Source organism: Mesoplodon bidens (assembly GCF_964165515.1).
Source record: "Mesoplodon bidens genome assembly, chromosome: 13".
NCBI lineage: Eukaryota > Metazoa > Chordata > Mammalia > Artiodactyla > Ziphiidae > Mesoplodon > Mesoplodon bidens.
In genome coordinates this window covers 996,166-1,013,666 of record NC_138169.1, presented here as the reverse complement: position 1 = coordinate 1,013,666, position 17,501 = coordinate 996,166, and the positions used below count along the sequence as shown (strand labels likewise).

General features: G+C 56.0%; 1 protein-coding gene across 5 annotated transcripts in view; it reads right to left on the bottom strand.

The window, feature by feature from the left end:
- GOLGA3 (golgin A3) overlaps nt 1–17,501 on the bottom strand; it is a 46,098-nt gene that overhangs the window by 10,727 nt on the left and 17,870 nt on the right. For 2 of the 5 annotated variants that reach the window (XM_081252495.1, XM_081252496.1), the window contains exons 6-17: nt 17,069–17,180; nt 14,916–15,222; nt 12,564–12,766; nt 10,096–10,233; nt 8,422–8,583; nt 7,783–8,151; nt 6,713–6,790; nt 5,710–5,973; nt 4,561–4,655; nt 3,627–3,846; nt 1,082–1,225; nt 216–413 (exon numbers count right to left, since the gene is read on the bottom strand). In XM_081252495.1, coding sequence (XP_081108621.1) covers nt 216–413; nt 1,082–1,225; nt 3,627–3,846; nt 4,561–4,655; nt 5,710–5,973; nt 6,713–6,790; nt 7,783–8,151; nt 8,422–8,583; nt 10,096–10,233; nt 12,564–12,766; nt 14,916–15,222; nt 17,069–17,180 — 2,290 coding nt within the window. The remainder of the gene's footprint in view (nt 1–215; nt 414–1,081; nt 1,226–3,626; nt 3,847–4,560; nt 4,656–5,709; nt 5,974–6,712; nt 6,791–7,782; nt 8,152–8,421; nt 8,584–10,095; nt 10,234–12,563; nt 12,767–14,915; nt 15,223–17,068; nt 17,181–17,501) is intronic. The other 3 variants (XM_081252497.1, XM_081252499.1, XM_081252498.1) reach the window with 3 other exon arrangements.

The window sequence follows — 17,501 nt, the reverse complement described above, 5'->3', positions numbered from 1 at the left end:
ATGGGCTGAGCCTAGCCCCTCCACAGCTCAGCTGCAGGGAGACACAGGCTCCCCAGACCCACCCCCGCCTCAGGGCGGGCAGAGGGGCTGCAACTCCAGCAGATTCTCTGGCCTTTACCCTGTAGGTGGCTGTGATGGCCAAGTGCAGACCATCACAGCCCTCAGAGGGCTGCCCCACCTGCAGCAAGTCTCCTGCTGCAAAGGAGTTTCCATACCTGCAGGTTCAGCTGGACCAGGTCTGCTTCCCTCTTGGCTAGAGCCGTCTCTAAGATGCCGTTGTGTTCCCTCAGGGCTGCGCTGGACTGTCCAAGGCCCATAAGCTTCCCTCTCTCGTGCTCTAAGTCCAGAGCCAACTTCTTATTCGACTCCTCAAGGCACTTTATCTTCCTCCTGAAGCCTCTGGACTCTTGCAGCTGAAACAAACCAAAGTCACCGTGACATCAGGGGGTTTTGCCCATTCTGGCTCGTGGAGCGCTCGCACACCAGGGACTGAACAGCTAACACCACCCGCAAGAACGCCCAGGCGAGCACCGCCCCAGACACGAGGGCCCTCGCCTCACAGCTGGGAAGGCTGCCGCGGCCACACCCCTTCTCTCCTGGACCCACAGCTGACAGCCCAGCCCTCCCCCGGGGACCCCAGCCCTCCCCCGGGGACCGTGGGCTTGCGGAGAAGCACACCCAGGGTCGGAGCCCAGGCAGGCCTGGACTGTGAGAGACAAATGTCAACTGTGCACGCAGCCCCGCGGCCCCCAACAGCCACCTTGGGACCCTGTGCAGAGCCCTAGGTGACACCACCACGCTGCTCATGTGGCACCACCCGAAGCCACGACCGTCTGGGCCTGAGAGTTACGTGGAGTTCCTCTAAAGGGTCGAGCCCCTTTGAGCCGGGTGTCTCGTCTGCCACACCGGAGAGGCAGCGGGCACAGCGGGCCCCGCTGCAGCGCGTGCGTGCGTGGCTCCGGCAGGGCGGGTGCTCAGAGGCCCGGGCAAGCGGCCGATGGCCCCGGAAACGCAGGGCGGAGGCCGAGCGCCCGGGCCAGCGGCACCGCCCTGAATGCAGGGCCGCACGGCGCCTGCCTACCTCATCCTCCAGCTCCAGCACCCTCTCCCGCTGCTCCTCCAGCTGCTGGCCGGTCAGCGTGATGACCTCCTGCAGCTCCCCCTCCAGCATTCTCTTGCTGTGGCCCACAGCCTGCAGCTCCGCCTCCAGGGCCTGGACCCGCTCCTGAGGGCCGGGACGGAAGGTGGGTTTGGTCACGGGTCCCACCACGTAGCCTGGCTCAGCACCGACGGCACGAGGCTGCGACCACACGCGACAGGTGATCGGCTCCCTGCAGCCTTCCCTCTCCCTTACAGGACACGGTCAGCTACCGGGTAGCCACACAGTAATGACTCACAAACTCACTTTTTCACTTAATGCTTTGAAAACACAGAAAGATAAGAGCTACCAATTACCGTCTGTGGCAACTAAGCTGCACCAGGCACAAGGTAACCAATGCCACACGCGTGTGCACACACACGTGCTCACACACACACAAATGCACATGCACACACTCTCTTCCTGCTGCTGCTGTGGGGCAGGCGCTGATCTGAGCACCTCACAGGTGTCTCTCCACAGAGCCGTCCTAGTGAGGGAGGCTCTACCATTTACCTCATCTCGGCCTCATTTTCTTTAAATAAATTTATTTATTTATTTTTATGGCTGCGCGCGGGCTTTCTCTAGTTGCGGCGAGCGTAGGCTACTGTTCGTTGCTGTGCGCGGGCTTCTCATTGCGTTGGCTTCTCTTGTTGCGGAGCACAGGGTCTAGGCACGCGGGCTTCAGTAGTTGTGGCTCACGGGCTTAGCTGCTCTGTGGCACCTGGGATCCTCCCAGACCAGGGCTCGAACCCGTGTCCCCTGCATTGGCAGGCGGATTCTCAACCACTGCGCCACCAAGGAAGCCCCATCGGCCTCATTTTTTTTTTTTCTTTTTAGTTTATACTGGAGTAGAATTGATCAACAATGTTGTGTTAGTTTCAGGTGTACAGCAAAGTGATTCAGTTACATATACCTGTATCTATCCTTTTTCAAATTCTTTTCCCATTTAGGTTGTTAGAGAATATTGAGCAGAGTTCCCTGTGCCGCACAGTAGGTCCTTGTTGGTTATCCTCGGCCTCCGTTTTACTGAGGATCAGCAAGGTGAGTGAGCTGCCCGAGACCCCACCTCACCAGGGTTGAAGTACAGGCTGAACCAGGATTTTGGCTCCCAGGCTATGCTTCTGCCCAGCTGCCACCGGCTGTGCAGCAAGGGGGTGACAGACTGCATGGCAGTGACACCCACTGCTGGTACCATGTAAGTCAAAGAATTAAACAGAGAGAGATTTTAAAGTAAAAAGGAAGTTGCAATTGAGTAAGTTCTCCCCCTCCCAATGTAAAAAGTAAGCATGTGAGAGGGAATACTGAATTTATGTATTTTGACAAGAGAACACCACGCTATGCTACAGTGTCCTCGAACTTACGAATTCTTAAACTGAGAGGAGAAACAAAGATGAGAAAAAAATACGATTACTAAGCATAAGGGAAATGACTCAAATCGGTGGGTGATAAACAAAACGCAGAGTTTTATACCCACTAGCCAAAGTAAAAGGAGGTGGTCAGATCCAGACTGCAAGGATCTGGGGACCAGGACACTCGTGACTGACAGAGTGACAGTGTGACGCCCAGAGGAGACCTGAGAGCCTCCACCACATGCACACATGCACGCACACACACACACACACACACACAAGCGCGCGCGCGTGCCCACCCTGCTGCCGGTCCCCCACCCTAAACAATAACCCAAAGCCAAAGGCTCTCTCTCGCCTCAGGACACCACGGGGGAAGGACAGTCCCAGCGGCTCTCAGCCCTCGCCGTGTGCAGAGGCCCCTCTGCCTCCCGGACCCGAGCGTTTCACAGGCACTTCCCTCCACTACATCACACGTGCTGTCCACCTGAGGGCCGTCCGTCGCAGAGCCGTCGGCAACCCGCCCCCGCTGGCCTCCGAGACGCCTCCCATCGGCTCCTGCACTTGGCTCCCATCACCTCAGCTACCGTCACAGCCTCTCCTGGCCTTGGGTCCTCCCGACAGGACAGTGGCCAGGTCTCAGCTCGCTCTCTGTCACACGGAAGGTCCGCTCCAAACCCCCCGACTCCGGCCCCCAGCCCCTCCAGCCAGACCCCTACTTGGCCCCGTGCCCCCCAGACCCAGCGCACAGGAGCAGCATTCTGCTGAGGTGCCCGCCGTCACGCAAGACCAGTTCAGACGCCACCTGTCCAAAAGGCTGTCCTGGACCCCTTGGCCCTCACCCCAAGCCCTCTCACACCCCACGCATGGTGCTCACAGAACCTCCTCCCCAGACATGAGGAGGGCCAGGGCCAGCAGGGCGAGCGCCCCGCACGTGTTCACAGGGGTCAAACGCAGCATCAGACCCCCGGTCACATTGCTACCACGAGGTATTCTAAAGAAACGCTGCCCACACGCTGGCCCCATACCTCCTTTCTAGACCCTCCTAGGAGGGATGCGGAGGGGAGGTGCCTGTACACGTCATGCCCCTGCAGCCCCCTGCACCGATTCTCTGTGACCGGCGGAGTAGGCGGGTTACCCACGTGCAGGGTGTGGTCGCTGCCGCAGCCGCCGGCCACCTGGGCTCTCAGCTGGCTCAGCTCGGCCTCGGCCGCCTCCTTGGCCGCGAGGGCCTCCTGCAGGCGGCGGCTGAGGATGCCCACGGCGTGCTCGTAGGCCTTGTGCTTGGTCTTCATCTCCTTCTGTGCGCTGCTCAGGTCTGAGCCCAGCTGCTTCATCTTCTGCTTCTGTTTGGTGATGGCCCTGGGGCGTGGCAGAGATAGAAGGAAGTCTCAGCTCACCTCCGACCCACTTGCCACACCAAGCAAAGGCCAAGTGCGTCTCCATCCAAGCTCCACCCTCATCTGCCCCCAGCTCCACCCTCTCCAGCACTGCGCTGCCCAGAATCCAACTCCCCAGGATGTGGTCGGTGGGTGTTCCCTACAGAGCCCAGCACCGTGCTTTCGTGTGTCCTGCTCCCCTCTCGGAGCTGCTTAAACCGCCTTGTGGAGACAGAGAAGACTCCTCTCCTACCAAACGGAAGCTTCCAGCGCTCTTCCTGACCAGCAGCAAGGAACCCAACACTCAGGCTCACAGTACATCAGCGCTGACAGAGCAGAGCGGTGCGGGACACGCCACGCGAGTGAAAGGCCTGGCGCAGGCCAGGTGAGGACGGGCACAGGTGTGCACCCGGGGCAGTGTGCTGGGGGTGCGAAGGGCGCTGCCACAAGCGCTTGACATGAAAAGTCAAATGAAAACAAAAACAAACGGGGAGTGTTTGTGAAAGGATGTGTTAACACATCCACGTATAACCGTCAGATCACGACGGAATCACTTTTCCAGCTTTAAACTTGGACTCTAACTTCCCAGGCCACCTGTTGTAGACCGGCGAGGGCTGGACAGACAGTGCTGGGGGGGCCCGCACGGCTCACACCCACCGCCCGGCCTCCCGCCAGCACGCGCCCCGCACCCACGTACCTCGAGGCTTCTTGCTGTAGCTCTTCTATCTGTTTCTTGAGCACCTCGTTGGCCTCCGTGAGAGCAGCCACCTGCTCTTTATCGAACTGCAAAGACTTCAAATAAAGGGAGGAAGAGACAAAATGAGGAGTGCCAAGACTTCCACCTGAAGCCCAAATGTCGGACTGGCTTCCTCTCAGGGCCGCCTTGCAGGACACGGGCTTTGAGGAAGACCCTGGCCGAGGACCCTGCGAAAAGCGGCCATTTCACGGAGGCCGAGGGTCCTGCACCGCCCGTGTCAAGGCCGCTGGTGGGACAGGCGGGAAGAGCCATCAACGAGAACGCCTCAGGCGACGGCTCCCACCCGGTCCCCTCCCCGGCTTCTCCCAGCACCTCGGGGTAGCCTCACACCCCCTCCTGGCCTTGCCCGCTGCCCCATCTCCCCCTGTGCAATGAGCACTGTCCCCCCAGGACCAGCTCGGCCCTCGCAGCCACGAGCCCCGCATCCCGCAGCTGCGGGGGTCCCACCAGCCCCTGGCTCCCCACAGCCCCCGGGCCCTCTTGTCCCGCCTGCACTCACATGGCTCTCAGCTGCGGCCTCCAGCCTACCTGCCTCCCTGGACCCTGCCCAGCCCTCTGTGGGACTTCTGACACGTCACACGTAAGACGCAGCCCTCAGTCTGACACCCTGCCCACCACTCTCCCCAGGTCTACCGCCTGCCTCAGAAACGCTCCTCAGCTGCAGGCACCCGGCCTGAGGTCTCCCTCTCCCCGGCCCTGTGCCAGACACCCTCAGCGGCACAGCCACCGCTGTCTCTCACAGACTCCGCCGGCCACGGGGGCCCTGGTGCGTGCACAGCAAATCCGGCCCCACCGCCCTTAAAGCCCGGAGCCCAAAGCAGCTGCTGCAGGCGGCCCGGCCCACGTCCCCGTGCGCCCGCTCACCCCACGGTGCCCTGCTCCCCCTGCTGCCTCTCTCCGGCACCCACTCAAACGCCGGCTTGGACTGTCTCAGGACCCCCCCACGGCTCTCCTCCGCCTGGATCTGAGCTCCAGGAGGGCCTTACTCTAGTCTGTTTCTCCAGAACCTCTCCACAGGCCCCGCCCCGCCCACCGTACAGCCCCAGGCCCGTTCGGCTGAACCTTCACAAGTCAAAGGCGTCCCCAGACCTGCAAGTGCGTCTCCATCTCGTCGCGCTCCCTCTGCGTGGACTGGAGGTGCCCTTCAAGATCCACCACCTGCTGACGGGCCTGTGACGCCTCCCTCTGCAGACGTGAGTGCTGCACCTCCACAGCCCGCTTCTCCCCTTGAAGTCTGACGGCCTCCTGCCGCTGCTCCTTCACCTCCGAGTCCAGCCTCCTCTTTGCGGCCTTCAGCTCGCCGATGAGCTGGTCTTTGGAGGTGGCGTCCCGGCGGTAGGCCTCCACCATCACCTGCCCAACAGGCCGGAAGCTGCAGCCCGCGGGGCGGGTCTTCCAAGGGCTCAAGCCGTTTAAACAAAAATGCTCACCACTTACCTATATAACTTTCTAGGGCTGAAGATACATATTTCACCAAATCCGAGATACCACTCTCTGAGACACATACCTAAACAGGACTGGGTGATGGACAGGGGAGCCATGCCAGCCGCTGGGGGCCCTGACTGCTTCACTTTCTCGGGGGAGTGTGGCCACTCCTTCCCGCTCCATGTGCCCTGCCCGGCTCCTGACAGGCACTCCCGCTCGCACCTCAGTGATAAAACCCGCCACCACTGACGACGCCCTCGGCTGCCCGTCCTCAGACCCCTGGTGCTGCTCTGCACTCGCTCCCCAGACAGCGGAACCGGCTTCACTAACGTCAACTGCCTGATCTCAGTGCTGGATCGTGGTGCGATTGTTTTCAAAGCAACGCTACACAGGAGTCCCGGCCGCTGTGGAAGCAGCACGCACTCACTCTGATGTGCCGGCAGGGATGGTCTGGATGCCAACCCCACCCTGAAAGTGCACCTGACGTCAGAGGTATAAAAACGGAGGGGTGAGGAGTGCATCTCAGAATCAGTGAAGTGCCTTAAAAGAGCTGGAGTCTAGCTGTTACCTTCCTCTTGAATTGTTTTCTTCCAGTGAAGAGATTAAACGTACAGGATTTTCTTCACGCACTTGTTTCACAGAAAGAACACTAACCACACGTTCTTACCTTTTGTTGAAGAAACTGTTCCTTTATTTTCTGTGCCTGCTTTTTCAGGGAGGCAGCTTCTTGTTGCAGGTGCTCCACCTATGAGGGACATGTGTGCAGACATTACACTGATGGCTCCGGGAGGGCCCTGTGCCTCAGGGGGACACGTGTGCACAGACCTGCCTCCGTGCCTTCTGTCCTAGACGGTTACAGACGTGTCAGCGCCTGCAGAGAAATCGCACCTACTTCCTGGAGGGAAAACGTGCCGACTTTCTCTTGTCCTCGACGCTCATGGAGCGGGATTCGAAGACAAAACCATTCCCGACACTAACTCTACTTCCTCCACACCCTGCAGCTTTCTTGTTCCGTCTGTATTTGTTTACTGTTCACCCACATCATAGCATGGCAGCTCCCGGGTGTGGCGTGCTAGGTCACGTGCGCACACAGCCGGACCCTCGGCCGTCTCCCCACGCTCACCCACCATCCTGCCAACACGTCCAGGGTGTTGTACTTCGGTCAGGCAGTCAGGAAGGAAAGAACCAAAGCTCCCCGCTGCTTTTCCCAAGTCTGAGCTCCTCATCATAGGTGCACTGAAGCTGGTGTTTCTTGGCAGATTACTTTCAAAGCCCCAAACAACTCGGTTCCCAGTTCTCAGCCAGGTATCTACACACCTAGCCACTAACCTAGGACCGGAAGTACCCCATCAGCTGCTGTGGGCCCCTTCCCCAGCTGAGCCCTGGGCCCTCCCCTGGAAGCGTTCTTCCATGTTTCAAAAAAGAGAACCAGGGCTTCCCCGGTGGCGCAGTGGTTGAGAGTCCGCCTGCCGATGCACGGGACACGGGTTCGTGCCCCGGTCCAGGAAGATCCCACATGCCACGGAGCGGCTGGGCCCGTGAGCCATGGCCGCTGAGCCTGCGCGTCCAGAGCCTGTGCTCCGCAACGGGAGAGGCCACAACAGTGACAGGCCCGCGTACCAAAAAAACAAAAAACACACACACAAAAAAAAACGAACCAAAAAACAAAACAAAGGACCAAACAATCAGCGTATATGTGATTTCCACTCGTAACAAAGTGACAGCAAACTGCATTACCTGGCTGGACTTGATGGCTAATTCCTGTGTCAACTGCTCTAAAGTTTCTGACGTGTCCTGGGCACCCTCTTCCAGGCATTTTGCCTCTCTATCAAACTCCTCCCTGCCGCTCTGGGCTGCCTGCACAGCCACCTCCAAGACGATCTTCTCGTTCTGCAGGAAACGGATGGCGTCGTCCCTGGCGGCGGCCTCCCCCTGCAGCTCATCCAGCCTGGCCTGCAGCTCGTCGTAGTGTACCTGCAGGTCCCCGAGGGCCTGCTCCCTGCTCTGCAAAGTCTCCTGCGTCGAGGTGAACTGCTTCAACAGGTCCAGGTGCTCCTGCTGCAAAGCCTCAAGCTGCTGGTCTCGCTGATGCAAAGTCAGCTTCACCTAGGAAAAAAGGAACCACAGTCAATGTAACCGCACTTGAACGAAAACACCGTGTGCTCCAAGAGTTTGTACTTTTTCCGTGCTTGGGTTTTAAACAGTCTGGACCGATGCTCTGGAGGCAGCCTTCTGCGTAAAGCTGCGGCACAGAAGACCACGAGCTGAAGTGAACCCCTGCCGGGTCTGATGACATGACTGACAGACCAGCACAAACGAGCCCCGTGAGGCTGGCCGCGGCCCCAGGGCAGCAACAAGAGCCACCGAGGGGCTTGCCTGCTCCAGCTGCTGCTCCAGGGCCGCTGCTGAGGCCACCGTCTTCTGCAGCTGCTCCTTCTCATCTTCAAACTCCTCCAGCCTCCTCTGCAGGTCCTCCTCCACCATCGTCTTCGCCTCTTGAATCTGCACAAAGGCAGCTTCCTGGTCCAACATGTCAGCCTGGGCCCAGAAGACAGAGCATTTTTTAAAAAGCAGGATAACCTGTAGCTACAGCCTCAGCGGGCAAACCCACCGCCCTGGAGAGAAGCCATCGTCCCCATCACTATCCTGTCCATGACCCACAGAGAGAGGGCCCGAGGGGACGGGGGCAGAAAGCTGGCGCCCTCCCACTGCCAAGACAGGCCACCGGCCGATTCCTCCACACACGGTTCCCCTGCCGACCCTCGGGCCTGGCTGAAGAGAGAAGCAAGAAGACAACCCAGTTTTAAGAACTGGGATAAAGTGGTGAATAAAACCGCCACAGTCGCCACCGCCGCCACCTGCGTGAAGACAGGCTGTTCGGGGTGTGATACACGGCACACTCTCTTTCACAAGATTACTTCCTTTTTTTTTTTTTTTTTAAAGATTACTTATTTATTTTTGGCTGCATCGGGTCTTAGTCGTGGCATGCAGGATCTTTTGTTGCGGCACACAGGCTCTCTAGTTGAGGCGTGCGAGCTCAGTAGCTGTGGTGCTTAGGCTTAGTTGCCCCACGGCATGTGGGATCTTAGTTCCGTCACCAGGGATAGAACCCAGGTCCTCTGCACTGGAAGGCGGATTCTTTACCACTGGACCACCAGGGAAGTCCCACAAGATTACTTCCGGATGCCACTTGGTAAGACTAGAGACCAGGGGCCGTGGGGCAAATATGGCATTCCTTACATCCTGACTATGTAGATAAGACCCAACATCTAGGAGTTTTCTTAGGGAAAAAACATTAGCTTATAACTTAGAATCTTTTTAGTTCTTTGACACTGAGCCCTTGAAGCATGTGTTTGACACAACACGACTGTCTTTCATCATCCACGTCATCTGTGAGGACAAAGGAGCACGTGCAGAGAAGCGGGGAGATGGGAGACTACAGTCATAGAACACCGACCTTCTGTGTGACCGTGAGGTTCTCGGTACACAATGCCAGGATGCCGTGTACCCCTTTTCTTCTTTACTTTTCCCAACAAGTCTATTAAGTAGGTATTGTTATCCATATTTAATGAAAAGGGAACAAAACCCAGAGAGTTAAGATATTAAGTCCAGGGTCTCACAGCTGACAAAGAGCACAGGTCAAAGCCACTGTATCTCCCTACCCTGGGATAATCCACAGAGGCGGCTGGACACGGTCCTAACCAGTCCACGTGGCTGTTGGAGCGTGAAGTGGTAACACAGGCTGAGGCCAGAACTGGGCAGTTCAGAGGAAGGCCCAGGTTACCTCTGACAATGCAGAGGCGAGGGAGGGGATGAGCATCCGGGGAACACGAGGAACAGAATCCCGAAACCTTAAATCACTGCACATGGTTCAAAGGAGTATTTTAAAAGATACGCATACGTACGCACATATGTAGTACTAATGTTTACATATAGGTGTATGTATTGATATATTGTCCTAACCTCGATCAATGTCAAAAAAAAAAACCCACAAACCCACAAACCCCAAGACAACACTGACACCCCACAGCCCCAGAAGCACGGCCCCACCTCGATGCCCTGGAGCTGGGCAGCGATGCGCTCCTTCTCCTTGATCGACCTCTGCTGGGTCTCCGTCAGCTGGTGGGACAGGGACACATTCTCAAGCTTCAGGTGCTCCAGGAGGCCGGCCTGGCTCATCTGTCCAATCTTCAAAGAAAAACACCACAAGTCGAAGGTTGCCAGATTCCAAGCACAAGCACAGCCCAGCCAGTCCCTGAGGCCACCAGGGTGAGGGTCTCTGTACGGTGCTGGCCCTGGGGAGGGCCGCTCCCCAGGACCACCGCCCCCGCAGGGCCTCCCTGCCCACCCTCCTGGCAGCCACCATGACACTCAGGCCACCTGGGTCTGTGTACCTATGAGGAGCAGCCGGCAGCCCAGAAGTCAGCGCTCACCACCCCCACGACGGTGAGGTTTGTTGCAAGACCTACGTGACAGTTCCCACTGAAAGGGCATCCCTGAGTCCGGAGATGAGGGGCCTCATCTGGGCGGCAGGCACAGCCAGGAATCTGTCCATCAGATAAACTGACCCATGGCCAGACACACCTTAGGCCCTGCCCTCTCAGTCCCCGACTGTCCTGGTCACGCAAAAGGTTGACCCTGGCCATTCCCAGGAAGTGCCACTGGCATCCGCCCCAGTCTGACCCAGGCCGTGCAGACCTGCGAGCACGTCCCTTTCAGAGCCGACGTGAACGCACCTAGACTTACAGGTGCCCAATGCAACCAGAAGCTGTGAGCTTCAGGGTCTAAGATGGAAGCTGCCCAGAGCAAGGAAAGGCGTCGTTCGCCGGGACTTCACCTCAAGGCAACAAAAGAATAAAGACTACCCTGCGTTCTTCTCCAGCCTGAACATTCCTGGGACACTTCCATGTTACTGGAAAAAGGGGGTGAAAATGTATCACACATGGTAATTAAGGAATGCTGAACCTGGGTGTCAAAGGTATTTGAAAAAAGCAGTTATGGTTCTCAAACTGCCATTCCCTTGGACTCTTTCTCCATTTCTGTCTTCCAAATGCCATTTCTGACTTAGCTCAGGATATAAATCTGGCTTCTTTAAATATTTTATGCCCCAAATAAAATGCACGACAGCTTCAAAATTGCATTGACTTGCAATTATTTCCAAGCACATGGTAAGTAGAACAAACGCTTATTTATGCTAAGGACGTATTTAAGCCAGGTCCTCTAGCTTAAAAAACACACAACATAAGGACTTCCCTGGTGGCGCAGTGCTTAAGAATCCGCCTGCCAATGCATGGGACATGGGTTCGAGCCCTGGTCCGGGAAGACCCCACACGCCGTGGGGCAACTAAGTCCGTGCGCCACAACTACTGAGCCTGCGCTCGGAAGCCCGGGAGCCACAACTACTGAAGCCCGCGTGCCTAGAGCTTGTGGTCCGCAACAAGAGAAGCCACCGCAATGAGAAGCCCGTGCACCGCAACAAACAGTAGCCCCAGCTCACCGCAACTAGAGAAAGCCTGCGTGCAGCAACGAAGACCCAACGCAGCCATAAATAAATAAATAAATAGAATAGAATAGAATAGAATATGTACAACAAATTTTTCTAAATTCTATTTTGCATATTTGTAGACTTTAGATTTTTTTAAAAAGGAGCATTTGGTGGAGTTAGTACTTTACGTCCTCTACTTGAGAAGTAAAGTTTCAATGTTTTGAATATTGTAACAAAAAAGGTACAATATTTTACCTGGATAAAAAAAAAGTGGGGAGATAAAATAAAACCCACAGCAAAATTCAAAAAGAAGACAGGCTGACCAAGGCACCATCAGCACCCTCACAATCGGTCCAATTAGTCCAAACACTGAGATTTGGAGCAAAGTGCATTTCAGCATCTTGCCTACTGCTCCCGAGAGCTCGCCTCGGCCCCGGTCACCCTGCAGACCTGGACTCACACCTGTTCCCACTCATGCAGAATCAGAGGCTGACACTCTGGTACCCTAACAACACAGGAAGAAAGCGAGGATATGGGAAACGAGCGTTCTCTGGGAGGATCTGGTGACCAGGCAGCCGGAGAGCTCTGCCAGGAGGTGGCGTGTGCTGCGCTCTGTGCACGTAAGAAACGCGCCACAGGAGGCGGTGACAGCGCGGGAAAGCCGGGGAGCAAGCGGCAGGCGTGGATTTGACAGCTGGGTTCCAAGGACAAAAAGGGACTCCAGAGAGGGGACGGGATGTATGACTCAGAGCGAGGAACCCAGGACGTCCCAGAGAGGGGGATTTTAGTATTTAAAATGCTCAAGCAGAAGCTGTGAAACTCCCTGTGTCAGAAGGTCACAGAAGGCGGTGACCCCTGCCCGCAGGGCCTCCCTGCCCATGTGGTGGGGTGTGGGCTAGACGGGTGCTCAGCAGATTTTCAAAAAACCTATGGGTGAAATCTCAACTCAGAAAAGTCGCTTCACTTTAGGGACAAAGCAAGTGTTCCACACCAGATGTTCAGCATGAGCCGCTGGCCACCGCGGGGGCTGTACCTGGATGTGGGCCATCTCGCCCTGCAGCCGGACCCGGGCCTCCTGGGCCAGGGCAAGCTGCTGCTGGTACCACTGCCGGACACTCTGCAGGGATGCAATCTCAGCCTGGGACGCCTTCAGCTTGCTGGTCAGCGTCGTGCGCTCCAGCTGCACCTGCTGCAGCTGGCTCTGCAAGGCTGTCATCTGCTGCCGCAGGTCATGCACTGAAACAAGCAAGCAGAGTCGCTCAGGGGAGCCCGGCCGCACCAAAGGTCCCGTCAAGCCGGCTCCGCAGACAGCGGCGCACGCTGGGTCTCCTCCTCCTCGGCACGATGCCTTATATGCAACCGCAAGCGCCGAGCCACAGCTCCCGGGCATCCCGGTTAGGGTCTGATCACTGCTCATCAACTGATCAACCTTGTTTTACGTGAGCTTCTGCTGAAAGACACCTTGTTTCTCTTTCTGTTGGTTCATTAACACTGAACTGTCAGTCGACAGCGCTGTACCTCGTGCCTGTGCGAAGCTTGTCTATCGCCCGCGTTTTCTCCACAAAGCACATCACGGCCTTCCTGCACTTAGGAACACCACACGGTGTTTGGGGTTAATCATAAAGAGCAAAACCACCCCAAAAAGCACAAAAATGCAAAAAACGTGGCACTAAATCGACCATTAAAGGACACTTGTGGTACTAGTGCTGAACCAAGAAGGCTGAGCCTTTCTGCACATCAGGTGACCGCAACCCTCCTCCGCTCTGCACCTATCTGCCAATGACCGGAAAGAGCTGTGAGTACTGATGGGGGTACAAATACATTTAGTGGGTCGGGGAATTCACAATTAGCCAATCTGCAAACAATGAGATCGACTGTGTGTCCACAGCGTTGCCATGGGAGCTCAGGAATGGTACACACACGGAACCCTGCTGGTCTGCTGATACGGTCACTGTTGAGGGCAGGGCGGGAAGGGGATCAGACAGGAAATCAGGAGAAACCCAATCACAGTACAAACAAAACCAGGCAATTATTTTAGCAATAAATTACACCAAGTATTTAAGAAAACACGTATGATTCTAATGATAGTTTCCAAAAATTTAAAGCAGAACAAAAAAACACGATAGGATCCATGACCCCTGATGGGAAATCCTTGGGGACAGATGTGCCTCAGAGTTCAGAGCAATGGGGCTTTAGGATGGCAACAGGAGCATCTCCCCCACACCCCCAAATCCCCCAGCCAGCAGACACACCGACAGCAAGGCGTGGGGAGGCTGGCACTGTGCTGGGTGCGGGTCAGACTGCTGCCTGCGAGCTCTGGTCTGGCCAGGCCTTGCAACCCAGAGCAATACAGAGCTTCTTGGATTTTATAATTTTCTTAAGGGATTGAGTACCATAAAATGCTCAGAGACTAAAGTCAGTCGGCTGTTCATTTCTCAGCTGGTGCTTTCCCCACCCCAGGATCCGGATAAAGTTTTTGCCACAGCGGTTTGTCACTTTTCCTTTATTTCATCAGATCTGAAACCTCGTCTCACAAGCCTTACGGCCAAGACTCCACGTCGGTAGACGTGGTTCTTCACAGCAGCCCCGCCGCACCCCGCTCACGTCGCTCAGACGCCCAGACCTCGGGGACGAGAACGTCATCTCTCCAGCCTGCGCTGGAGGACCAGGGTCTGGGCTGACACGCCCTGGGCTCTGAGCACCATTCTCCCACCCCCTCTCCCCCTCGTCCCGTCAGCACAGTGAGATGTCGTGAGCCCACAGACCACACTTCTTGGCGCCGGCCGTGTGTGGAGCGTGGGCTCTGGGAATGGAGTATGCGCCCCCAGGATGAGCAGAAAGCACGAGGGAAGGACACACGGGTCCGCCACGCCGGGCCCACCAGCAAGGTTCCCCGACTCCACTGTTCCCTCTGTCTATCGTTCCAGAGGGGGTTCCCATGGGGATCCAGCTAGACCCAAAACCTGAACTTATGGAAGGGAAAATAAAGATCTACTACTCAACAGTCTAAGTGTTGCTTTTAAATATTTTAAATGGCACCTGCAATTCTGGAATAAGCAGGCAGATCTAGCCCCCAGACAACAATGGACTGAGAAGGCAGAAGAGTGGAAACGATTACTTCTGACAGTCAGGGGTTCAAAATCCATTTCTAAGACCTAAGCCGCCCCCCTGATGCGCATGCAAAAACGTGCAGAATTCCTCAAGCTGAACCAAAAACAACACTACTTTAGGCAAGTGGACACTTCATGTATCAATCAGAAGGGAGGATAACGCCCAGCGCACGGACGTGACAAAGGTCAGTCCTCAGAGCAGACGGGACAACCCCTACCAGGGGCACAGCCCCAGGCGCCTGCACGCGGCTAAGGGACAGACGCGGGATGCTCACCTGTGTTGTCCTTGCTGAGGATGCTCCTCTGCATCTCCTCCACTTTGGCCATGAGTCTCTGGTACTGCCCCTCTGCCAACCGCAGGTCACTGTTGGAGGAGGCCAGGCTAGCATTCTTGGCTTCCAGAAGGTTCTGCAGAGCGCTCATTGCCTGCTCGAGGTCCCAGCAAGACTGCTTTAAGGTGTCCACCTCCGAACTGAGCGAGTCCTGCCTCTGCTGGCTGCTGTGGCTGTGCTCCAGCTGTGCCCGCAGCCTCGTGTGCAGGGCGGCCAGCTGCGCCTGCAGCTCGGCCTTTTCTTTAAGTGCCTGGAAAGACCCACACACAGCCACGCTGACGTTCAGGAAACTAAGTCGCTTCCACCCTGCGTGCTATGAGGGCTCACGGCCAGTGAGACAGAGCACCGTGCCCGACACGTGGACTTTACAGGGAAGCACCGTGTTTCCACAACACTCAGTCACCCCGAGCAGTACAGGTATCCAAACAGAAGGGGCTTCTCCAAACAGGCGCAAGAGGCAGGAGGGGCGAATACAGAGTCTGCCTGGTTTCTGCACGGTGGCACCTGGGCAGGGCAGCACGTGGGAAAAGCTCTGCAAGCACCCACACACCCACAAGGACGCTGGAAAACATATTTGTCCACAAAACAAAAAAGCGCACAAGCATGCACAAACACACAGTGCGAGAATACCCGGAGTGCTGAGGGATCTCTAAAAGACGAAGAGCAGCCAGATTCAAATCTGGGGAAAACAAAACCCACAGAACACGTCTGCGGGGAAAGGGTGCCATTACACAGGAGAGGCTTGGAGGGGCTGCAGCCAGGGCCGCCGGGCACGGAGCAGCCTGAGGCACAGTCTGTGCTACGTGGCAGGGCCGCGGGGACCACTGTCCACAGCACCCAGCAGGGAGAGGAGAGGTGGGGCCTCGAGAAGCCCTAGGCCCCAGGGGCAGCTGAAAACAGACACTGAGCAAAGGGCACGACCCCTACCCACCCATCAGCATCTCCCACCCACCCTGAAGTCAGCCTATCAGGGTGCGTGTGTCCAGCCATTTCAAAATGCAAAGAAGAGCAGACAGCTGCACGTTACCACACAATAGCTGAAGACCAATGTCGTGAAGACAGACAATAACTTCAACAAACGGAAGAGTACCCCCAAAATGAGTTAACTGAGCAAACGCAGTAAGATTTTGTAATAAGTATAATCAGCATAATCACAGAAATGCCAAAAAGTCTTGCACCCGTAACAATCCACAAAGATCTTGGCTTGGACACAACCGAAGAGCAAATCAAATCCCAGGAGGATAAGGAGGTAAAGTAAAAGCCAGCTAAGGTGCTTCGATTGCTCGGGGCATCAAACTCAGGGGAGGTGGACACGCACTTGCTGAGGTCACGTTCTACAGGAGGACAAAGTGAAAATCGTGTGCAACTGAAATTAACCCCGACGCCGCGGTAATCACCTCTTCAGTTTAGAGTTTCATGTACAGAGTCTGTGTCCCAGGACCGTGTGAACAAAAAAGTCATCAGACGTGAGAAGCACATTCAGCAGAGCAAGCAGTCTCGTGTGCACGGCTCCCCCGCCCGCACAGCGCAGGCTCCTGAGGGGAAGGGACAGTCCCCTGCCTCGACCTCACCTCCCCCAGTGCCTGGTGCTCCCCCGTCTCTGTGCCAAGTGCAGAGGATCAAAGGCAGCTGAACTGAGTTACTCTAATTGTTGATGGGAAAGCTGAAAATTAGGGGATGGAAAATGATTCTTTAGGCATATGCTAACCAGACAAAGCAAAATCCGTATCAGAAAAAGCAAAGAAGTACTAAAGGGGCAAAGATGACAATTTCACCAAGGTGAAATCCACCCCAAAGATTTAATTGTCATGGACTGTTAGGTCTCTGACAGCAGAGCTAGGAAGCCTCCCAGGCAGATCCTGACGGAGATACAGGGAGAAACCACACGGAGCGGGAAAACCAGCACACCTCTTTCTGTGGCTGACAGATCAAGCGGACAAAAACGTACAGCTACAGAAGACGAGGCTGCTGCGCTGCTGCTGCTGCTGCTGAAGCTTATTCCTAAAGACACGTGTAAAACTTTGTACACACGAACAGGAACTGCACATTCTTCTCAAAGACATGGCACATCGATACATCCATCAAATCGGCATTACCTGACTAGCCTCTAATGATAAAGCTTCCAGCTGTCCTTCGAGTCTCATTTTTTCTTTAAGAACCTGCAACATTTCATCATGAGTTTCAGCCACAGAGCTTTCCACGGACACGCTGGAGGATAAAGGCACAAAGGATCAGACGGCGGGAAGATGACCGATCACTGTCTTTCCTTGACACCATCCACACTCTCCAAATTCCACACCCCTCTGCTCATCTCCCCCAGTGTTTAAAAAAGTAAGTAAAAAAGATTGAGGTAGTGAGCCAAAGCTCTTAGGCATGCTACCGATAAACACTCCCGCCCACAGCATGGCCTTTTCAGCCACCACATGGCCAGAACGTCCTCATGGAGACGTGAGCCCCCGTCACATCTGTGCAGTTTTAGAGACAGGTCTACACAGATCCTGGAAGGCAGGAGGATATCTTAACACTGCA